This window comes from Opisthocomus hoazin, chromosome 14, assembly GCF_030867145.1.
Source record: "Opisthocomus hoazin isolate bOpiHoa1 chromosome 14, bOpiHoa1.hap1, whole genome shotgun sequence".
In the NCBI taxonomy this organism is placed as follows: domain Eukaryota; kingdom Metazoa; phylum Chordata; class Aves; order Opisthocomiformes; family Opisthocomidae; genus Opisthocomus; species Opisthocomus hoazin.
This window is the reverse complement of record NC_134427.1, coordinates 23,728,276-23,737,845: the sequence shown is the minus strand read 5'-3', so window position 1 is coordinate 23,737,845 and position 9,570 is coordinate 23,728,276. Positions and strand designations below refer to the sequence as shown.

Below are 9,570 nucleotides of genomic sequence, written 5' to 3'. Positions count from 1 at the left end.
CAGATGCTGCATTTCAGAGCTCCCGGGAGCTCTGCCCGCGGCGGCCGCCTCCCCATCGCACACCCGTGCTGGGTTCGGCCCAAACAGGGGCTCCGCGCGCTCTGCGGTTTGCTCCCCTCCGCTGCCTCCGTGCTCATCGCTCCCTCCCCTCTCTCGGGGCCGCAGGTTTCAGCCATTTACTCAGACCCAGGCTGAGAAACTCAGGAAAAAAAAAAAAAAAAAAGAGAAATCTGTAACAAATTTCCGTGCTTCATCTCCACGCCACGGCACCCAGCCCTCCCGCTGCTGCCGGGGTCTGGGGACGGGAGAGGGTGGCTCTGGGATGGGTACGCTTTGCACGTGACTGCTCAGGAAACCGCTGGTGGCCGAGACGGTGGCCGGGGGACGACAGCTGGCAGAGCGGGCTGGGGACGAGCGTGGTGCAGGGACATGCACGGCGTGGGGACAAGCACGGCGTAGGGACAAGCATGGTGTGGGGCCAAGGACAGTGTGGGGACAAGCACAGTGTGGGGACAAAGACGGAGTGGGGACAAGGACAGTGTGGGGACAAGCACGGCGTAGGGACAAGCACGGTGTTGGGACAAGGACAGTGTGGGGACAAGCACGGCATAGGGACAAGCACAGCATGGAGACAACACGGTATAGGGACAAGCATGGTGTGGGGTCAAGCATGGCGCGGGGACATACATGGTGTGGGGACAAGTATGATGTGGGGACAAGCACAGTATAGGGACAACCATGGTGTGGGGTCAAGCACAGCATAAGGACAAGGACAGAGTGGGGACAAGCATGGTGTGGGGGCGAGCACATCATAGGGACAAGCACGGTGTGGGGACAAGCACAGCGTGGGGACAGGGATGGAGTGGGGACATACATGGTGTGGGGACAAGCACGATGTGGGGACAAGCACGGTATAGTGACAAGCATGGTGTGGGGTCAACCACGGTGTAGGGACAAGGACAGAGTGGGGACAAGCATGGCGTGGGGACAAGCACAGTATAGGGACAACCATGGTGTGGGGACAAGCATGGTGCGGGGACAAGGACAGAGTGGGGACATGGAGTGGGGACATGGATGGTGTGGGGACAGGCACGGCATAGGGACAAGGACAGAGTGGGGACAAGGACAGAGTGGGGACAAGCACGGTGTAGGGACAAGCACGGACGCAGAACCGGTGCTGCGGCCACTGGGCCACGGCAGCATGGGCCTGCGCCCACCCCCGCCGGTCCCGCCCGCCACGGTCCCGTCCCTCTGCACGTCGGGCTTTTAACCTCGGCGCTCGGTGAGCGGCTCCCGGCCGGGACCGGGGACCGGGGACCGGGGACCGGGGCCGGTGCGTCCCGGGCCCGGCGCGGCGCGGGCAGCCCCGGGGGCCTCGGCGCGGCGGCAAGATGGCGCCCAAGGGGAAGAGCGGCGGCAAGGCCGGGAAGGGTGAGCGGGGCCGGGGAGGGGGGAGGACCGGGGAGGGGGCGAGCCCGGCTGACGGCGCTGCGTTGGCAGGCGGCGATGGCGGCGGCGAGGGCAAAGCGCAGGGCCCGAAGGGAGGCGGCAGCGCCGTGAAGGTGAGCCCGGGGGGGACGGGGAGGGTCCCGGCGGGGATGGGGGTCCCGGGGGGGTCTCCCCGCTGCCAGGCCCGGCCCGCAGGCAGCCATCGGGCCCGGCTCGGCTGCCACGGCCTCGCTTCGTGTGTCCCCCCCCCCGCCCCGCTCCCAGGTGCGGCACATCCTGTGCGAGAAGCACGGCAGAGCCATGGAGGCCATGGAGAAGCTGAAGGCCGGGCAGCGCTTCAGCGAGGTGGCCTCGCAGTACAGCGAGGACAAGGCCAGGCAAGGGGTGCGTGGGGGGGAGCGGGGTCTGGGGGGGTCTGAGGGGTCGGGGGGGGGTCTGCGGGATCAGGGGGACCAGGGCTGCCGGCCATCGCGGCGTGCCCGAGGGAGACTGCGGCTGGGGACGGCTCCCGGGTGCCTCCGGCAAGCGCGTGGAGCACCTCCGAGCACAGCACGCCCCGCGCTCCCGGTGCGGTGGGCGACGCGGGCCGGGCCAGCCCCAGCTGCGTGGCAGAGGCAGAGGCGGGTGCAGTGGCTCAGCTGTGAGCATCTCCACAGCTGGGCTCTGCCCTGCACACGGCAGCGCCCAGGGACGGCAGAGTCCACAGAATCACAGAAGGTTAGGGGTTGGAAGGGACCTCCGTGGGTCACCCAGCCCAACCCCCTGCCCAAGCAGGGTCACCCAGAGCAGGCTGCACAGCACCGCGTCCAGGCGGGTCTCGAATATCTCCAGAGAAGGAGACTCCACAGCCTCCCTGGGCAGCCTGGGCCAGGGCTCCGTCACCCTCAGAGGGAAGAAGTTCTTCCTCGGGTTCAGCTGGAGCTTCCTCTGCTTCAGTTTGTGCCCGTTGCCCCTTGTCCTGTCGCTGGGCACCACTGGAAAGAGTCTGGCCCCGTCCTCCTGACCCCCACCCTGCAGATATTTAGAGGCATTTCTAAGGTTCCCTCTCAGCCTTCTCTTCTCCAGGCTGAACAAGCCCAGCTCCCTCAGCCTCTCCTCGTAGGAGAGATTCTCCAGTCCCCTCCTCATCCTCGTAGCCCTCCGCTGGGCTCTCTCCAGTAGCTCCTCATCTTTCTGGAACTGGGGAGCCCAGCACTGTGCTTGCCAAGAGGCAGCGCTGCACAAGGAGCTTGTCCCTGCGCAGTCACCCACCCTCCCCGCTGCTGCAGTGAGATTCTCCAGGCTTAACCCTGACGGTTCCTTTTCCCAGGGGGACTTGGGCTGGATGACCAGAGGCTCCATGGTGGGACCCTTCCAGGACGCCGCGTTCGCCTTGCCCGTGAGCAGTATGGACAAGCCGGTGTACACGGACCCTCCTGTCAAAACGAAGTTCGGGTACCACATCATCATGGTGGAAGGCAGGAAATAAAACATGAATGACCATTACCTTGTGGACTGCTTGAATCCCGAGAGCTTCCCAGGCACCTTGACCTTGGAGCAAGTCGGGCGTAACCAGCAGCACGCTTGCAGGCAGCCGGCGTGGCAGGACGCACAGATTGCCGCTAGCAGAGAACAGGGCCCTGCCAGAGAGGTAAAGCGTTCCCTGGGAAAGGTGACAGGAGAGCTTTCCACGTTGTTGAAATCTGCTTTGCCTGGCAGCCCAGCCTCTCGCCTTTCCCGCTGCGGGGACAGTGTTCTGTCCTCCTGAATAAGGCGCTCAGGCTTTTAGCTGCAGACGTAAATGATCAGAAAGGGAAAGAGGGGTTCCCCGGGGCCTTGGTCTTTATCCCCACCCTCGCCAGTGAGGCTGCAGACTGCTCCTATGCTACAGCTTCTGCTCCAGAGCTCGGACCTGGGCTGGGAGGACAGTCCCTTTGGTAGAGGGTGGGTAACGCCACAGCCAGAGCTAGTGGTCCCTGCCCTGGGCGGGCGGCTTGGGCGGGCACGGGTCAGCAGGGCTGCAGCAGCCTGGCCGAGCGTCAGCGGGGAGGGAGTCCTCCTGAAGACGAGGTTACCTGCACCTAAAGCTACGTCTTACCCCCTCGAAGCTGGGGGAAGAAGCTGGGTGACTTGGGCTTGAACGAGAAAAAAGCCACTCGCCGCTGGCTCGTTGCGCCCTGCGTTGCCCTGCTGTCGGGCGTGCGGCGCGCGGCTGGAGCCTCGCGGGCTGCGCCACGTCCTGCTGGTGACGCTGCCCACGGGACAGCACCAGTGACGCGGGTGAGGCAGCCCAGGACGTCTCCTGCCCCTTGGATCTGGGCAGTAAACACCCCAGCGCAGTGATCCCCTTCCTGCTGGACGGCGGGCAGCTCTGCCGACAGGCTCCGGCTTCGCTTGCAGCCGAGCGCTGTGCAGCGTCCAAGGGCTCAGGAAACGGCAGGGAGCGAAAGGCCCTTCCCAAGGCCGTACACAGGCGGAGGCGAGACCGAACCCCGGGCAGGTCTTTCTCCTTTTTGGGGTGTTTGTCTTGTGAAGAGAACAGAGAGCTCGGGGGGGCCAACGAATGACTGCAAAGCTCCAGTTCGTTAACACTTTGTTAGGAAAGGCAGGCAGGCCTTTCTACAGGGGGTGTTTGTCTTGTGAAGAGAACAGAGAGCTCGGGGGGGCCAACGAATGACTGCAAAGCTCCAGTTCGTTAACACTTTGTTAGGAAAGGCAGGCAGGCCTTTCTACAGCGCGAGAGCAGCTGTGGCCTCGTTGAAGGGATGCTCTATTAATAAACGACTGGTTTCCAGGCTACCAGAGCTTTGTTCTGCCTATCAGCGTGAGCACATTGGCACATCTCCTGTGCCAACAGGACCACTGTTTGTGCCTGTCATGTCTCCTTGGTACAAAGGATTCAAATTCAGCAGACCGGTTTCCTCTCCAAAAACCACGAAGCTCAGCAGGGTGTGAAAGTGTCCCTTGCTACCACGCTGTAATACAGAAGGCAAACTTGGCCCGGCAGTAAATGTGCACGTGGCGTGAGAGGCATCAAAATTCACTGCAGCATAGTCAGAAGGAAAGCCCGTGTGGAAGACAGTCAGAGAGCTGAGCATGCCCAGGCCGAGTCTATCTCAGTGCAGTGGCAGAGAGGGAAGTCAGATAAGCAGAGCGTTGCTAAAAGCCAGAAGAAGGTTCTTCTGATGTTAAGCTTGCATGGTTTGAACTATGAACCCAATTCAGAGCTTCAGTGTGCCTGCGGTACCTGTTAGAAAGATTTAATCCACCACAGCGAAACTGTACGTCGGAAGAAGGTTAGAGGACTTCCTTACCAGAGCAAAAGCAGCTCCAAACTGCCCCCCTCCTGCTGCCTTTGTGCAAGAACAGGCTGTGTACAAGTTGGGGGAAATAACGGGGGGGGGCCGTACGGGGTCAGACTGGAGCCTCCTCTGAAGCCCTTGACTGCTCCAGCGATACCAAAGGTGTGAGGCGATCAGCGCTCGCAGCAGTCAAGGTCCAGCTGCTGTTCCAGCCCCTCTGCGCCCCCCACCCGCACCCACCTTCGGCAGCGACTGCAGCCGGGCGGGACTGGAGCAGAGGGTTTCTGCAGTGCCACGCTCGGTGCCGGCCCGGCCCCAAGCAGGCGGGGCACCGGCCTCCAGCGCTTGCAGAATTTATAGCAGCAACCAACGGGTTGTTTGTTTTTTTTATTCTCCTCCATAGCAAATACGTTCTCAGACCAACTTAAAACCAGGTTGCGGTAGTTCTGTTCTCTCCTTTGCACCAGCACCCCGCTCACCCAAACCGGGGGTGACGCTCAGGCAGACAAATGGGCTCATTTCATGCCAAGGAGGGAGGGACTACAGCAGCCTGGGGCTGGAGGGGTGAGTTTGCTGTGGAACCCCCCCCTCAGCATCCTCTTGGGAGAGAGGCAGTGACAGAATCCCCAGGCCACAGCGCTGAAGCCAGGCCTGCAGGCTTGGAGAGAGGGTAAAAAACCAAACCAAACCAAACAAGCTTTCTTTATTAAATAATCAGACAGGAGCAGGAACTGTTTCATCTCTGTGAACTGAGTCCCCCGTGAAGTCCCTTCCCCGGCACCCAGGACCCGACACCTCGATTCTTAAACTGTTCCCTCGCACAGAAGAGATGCTGACTTTGTTCCGTCACCGTGAAAGAAGTGTATATTGCAGCCATCAGCCTGAAGCTAGTTCAGAAATCACAGTGACGTGGTTCAGACAAGCACTTCATGACAAAGAGTGAGACTACTTACTAAAGGCAGACATACTTCACTTCTGAGCTAGCTGTCTGTACAAGTTTAAGGTCATAAGCATAACATCAGGATCTCCACTTTTTATGTCGAGAGCTTGCAGGAAACAGTTCAGTGCCTCCTGCAGTTTTCCATCATCCTGAAGTTTCTTCCCACTGTCTACCAAGGTATCGTAGTCGCCTGCGGCAGGAACGGAACTCTGACCAACCTCTTTTTCAGAGATGCTTTCCTGGGTGAAGTAGTCTATCTGCTCACCCGACTGCAGCTCGGCATCACCAGTGGATTCCTCCTGAGATGACTCAGTCTCGTCTGCTTCGGACTGCTCAGAGATGTCAAGATGGAAGGATTCTTCAGTTGCATCCAGTGTTTCTCCAGCAGGTTCTTCTTCAGGCTCGGCAGATTCCCCGCTACACTCTTCGGCTTCAGCTTCCATGAGGTCGTCTTGCTCCTCGTCACTGTCATCGTCATCATCATCTTCGTTGGTGGTTCCCATGATTTCTCCAATATCCTCAACCTCATCTACCACCTTATTGATCAGAGATCGCCTGGAAGCAGTAGACTTGTTACCGCTGCTAGTTAGTTGGGGAGAAAAGATGGCTGTTGCTGCGCTTCTGTCCCGTTTAGGAGTGGACGCACTAATTCTTTCCAGAAGGTGACGCGGAGGGCTGGTCAAGGGAGAGGGCCTTTCTTCAGACTGGTTCTCCTCCAAAATCATAACGGAATGGTCTTCATCCTCACTGTCTGAAACAATTCTTTTTAAACATTTCTTTCTACGAAAAGCAAAGACACCGCAGCTTTCCTCCGATGCTTCACTCCCTTGCAGGGAGTTATTTGGCTCCTCTTCAGCTGTGTGACAGGGTTTTCCACAGTTACCATTCTCACTTAGCCAAGTTTTTGTCGGAGATTTTAAAAAACTTTCTGCTTTTAATTGGAAGCTCTCCTTTTCTGGGTGCTCCAGTGATCTTTCCCTATTTGAGGCGTCTTGCCATCCGTCTTCAGACTCTTCCAAGACCAGATTGAAGTCGACTTGATCCTGGAGAGAAGGCACAGACATATCCTCCGAGCTGGCTTCCAACACATGAGACTTCTGGAGCCCAGCATGGATTTCTGGCGTAACGTTTGATAAACTTGGCACTGCAGCAGCCAAAGCTAGCTCAGAAACGTCATTCTTATCTGTCCCCAAGGCCGCATGTGGGTCAAGTGCCTGATCTGACATTTCTGCATCTCTTAACCCTTTGGGTTCGTCAGCCGTACCGGACTTATTAGAGGAATGCCGACGATGCCCAGACAGGCTGTTCCCTGCCTCAGTCAAGCTATCTGACGTCACATGTGAATACTGTTTCTGTTCGGGACTCTGACTGTCAAGTGGATGAATTCTAGGTGATGATGGCATAATGCTCGATTCAAGATTTTCCTTGGATTCTTGTATATTGGATTGTTTCACCATCTTGCTGGTATTAAGCAGCTCTGTGTCCGTACCGGACACATCTTGTGCCAGTTTCTCTTCATCCAAGTCATCAATAGTCAGGCTTGTCATTTTGGAGCTGACATTGAGAACCTGGACCTCTTTGTCCTCTGTAAGATCAATAACGTTGTCATTTTCATGTTTAACAGCTGCTGGTGGTGAAACAGAGTTATTTATGTTGTTCAGCTCCGGAGACAACTTCTTCAGCTTGGAAACCCATTCTGGTGGTCTCTGCCACACCTCTTCACAAGCGTTTCTGACCTCCTCCATCCTCTGGTCTCTAAGCTGAGACTCTAGCTGAACTAGCTCGTGAGCTTTCTGTACCCTCCGCTGAATGTACTGATGGGCTTCTTCGCTCTCAACCTGCTCCTCGTGAGCTATTTCCCTCGTATATATCAGGTCGTGGTCAGAAATGCCAAACATTTCCAGAGAGTGCAGATAAGCAATATGTTCATCCAGCTGCAGGTCAGTCTTTCTCTGGGTGGCATGCAGAGACTGCAGCTGGATCTGAGTTGCAGATGTTCGGGTATCTTCCAGTGTGAAAAGCTCCCTTAGTTCCTGTTTGGAGAAATACCTAAATGGGTTCTTCTTGTCACCGGTACTCTGTCTTATTAACGAATCCTTAAATACCTGTCGCCTGTATATTTTCTCTTCCACGGTACCGCAGGTAATCAGTCTGTAAATTACGACGTTCTCTTTTTGCCCGATCCTGTAAGCTCTGTCTACAGCCTGAGCATCTGTAGCTGGATTCCAGCTGGGATCAAAGATCACCACTCGGCTGGCTGCTGTCAAGGTTATACCAACACCACCAACTTGTGTAGTGAGCAGGAAGACGGAGTAGTCCTTGTTACTCTGAAAGGCGTTAATGCGCTTCTCCCTTTCTGTCAGGTGGGCCACCGTTCCGTCAATACGCATGATCTTGAATTGTCTGCGAGACAAGACATGCTCTATGATATCCAGCATCTTCCTCGACTGCGAGAACACCAGGATTCTGTGTCCCTCTTCTCGCAGCCTTTCTAGAAGTCCCACAAGGAACAGCATTTTCCCAGACTCCTGAATCACAGTCTCATCGGAGAGGTGATCTATTTTGGTAGCGCCCGAAAGCATACCTGCTTCGCTCCTGTGATCCTGCTCCGAGTGCTCGTGTTCTTCCAAGCCCAGCTGGATGCAAGCTCGTGCAGACAGGAGCCTGGGGTGGTCACACAGCTTCTTCAAGACAGTCAGCTCAGCCAGCGGTGATCGGGTCGCCATCAGCACTTCCTTCACGTGATCCAGAGAGAGAAAGTTCCTGTAGATTTCTTCCTGCACTGGTGCCAAATACACCCACACGACAAAGTCATTCTTCCTAGTGAGAGATGGCATGATAGGAGCACGGTTCTCGCTTGGATCCTCAGGAAGAGGAGCATCTGGTTTGTCAGCGCGGTTGTTTTTGATATCTTCTTTGGTTCTTCTGAGGAAATACGGCTTTATAATTGTCATTAGATTCTCAGATATCTTCAGCCCCAGTGCTTTCTCGCCTAGAGTTGCATCCTTCTCCCTTGCCCTAGTAATAGGATTCTCGTATTCCATTTTAAAGGTTTTGGCTGTTCCCAAGAGAGAGCCTTGGCATGCAAAGTCAAAGAGGGACCACATTTCCCGCAGGTTGTTCTGCACCGGGGTGCCCGTGAGCAGGAGGCGATGCTTTGCAGGGATCGCATACACACACTTGGTCGTTTTGTTAGACGGGCACTTGATTTTATGCGCTTCGTCGAGAATGACGTAGTCCCAGACAAACTCCTGCTCGTGGCGGCTGGCGAGCTGCTTCCAGTTGTTGATGAGCATCTGGTAGCTCGTGATGACGATGCCGTTCTTCCTCTGGACCCTCTCCAGGTTCCGGGTGCGCTCCACCTTGCTGCTGCCGTGGAACTCCTTGACGCGCAGGCCAGGGGTCCAGCGAGCGAACTCCGCCAGCCAGCTGCTGACCAGTGTGGTGGGCATGATGAGCAGGGCGTGCTGCACCAGCTCGGCGTCGAACATGCCTGAGAGGAAGGCGATGACCTGGATGGTCTTGCCCAGGCCCATGTCATCGGCCAGGATGCCGCCAGGCCTGCCCTCCCGGTGCAGCCGGTACAGGAAGGCAACGCCTTCCCGCTGGTGCTGGAAGAGCTTCTCGTGCATCTCCCCGTAGATCAGCAGGCCGCTGCCACACACGTCCACGAAGCCTTCCTCCTCCTCCTCCTCCTCGCCCTGCTCCGCCGCCGCGGCCAGCGCCTCCTCCACCCGCTGCATGCGGCCCCGCAGCTTCTCGCTGGGGCGGATGGCAGCCGCCAGCCGGAACAGCCGCAGGGCCTCCGCCAGCTCCCCGCCGCCCGCCGCTGCCTTCGCGCCGCTCACCAGCCTGCAAGAGCCACCATGGGCTGGGGACAGGCCGCGACGGGCCCGCCCC

The 9,570-nt window shown here is 57.7% G+C and overlaps 2 protein-coding genes across 2 annotated transcripts; one reads left to right on the top strand and one right to left on the bottom strand.

Moving 5' to 3' along the window:
- The first annotated feature begins 1,322 nt into the window (after window positions 1–1,322).
- On the top strand, window positions 1,323–2,934 carry PIN4 (peptidylprolyl cis/trans isomerase, NIMA-interacting 4). The gene is made up of 4 exons (XM_075435694.1): window positions 1,323–1,431; window positions 1,501–1,562; window positions 1,714–1,833; window positions 2,759–2,934. Exons 1-4 carry the CDS (start codon window positions 1,392–1,394, stop codon window positions 2,915–2,917), a joined length of 381 nt encoding a protein of 126 aa, XP_075291809.1. The 5' UTR covers window positions 1,323–1,391; the 3' UTR covers window positions 2,918–2,934.
- A 2,523-nt stretch (window positions 2,935–5,457) lies between these two features.
- ERCC6L (ERCC excision repair 6 like, spindle assembly checkpoint helicase) lies at window positions 5,458–9,503 on the bottom strand. The gene has a single exon (XM_009940743.2). The coding sequence runs from the start codon at window positions 9,411–9,413 to the stop codon at window positions 5,700–5,702; it is 3,714 nt and encodes a 1,237-aa protein (XP_009939045.2). The 5' UTR covers window positions 9,414–9,503; the 3' UTR covers window positions 5,458–5,699.
- Window positions 9,504–9,570: the final 67 nt, after the last annotated feature.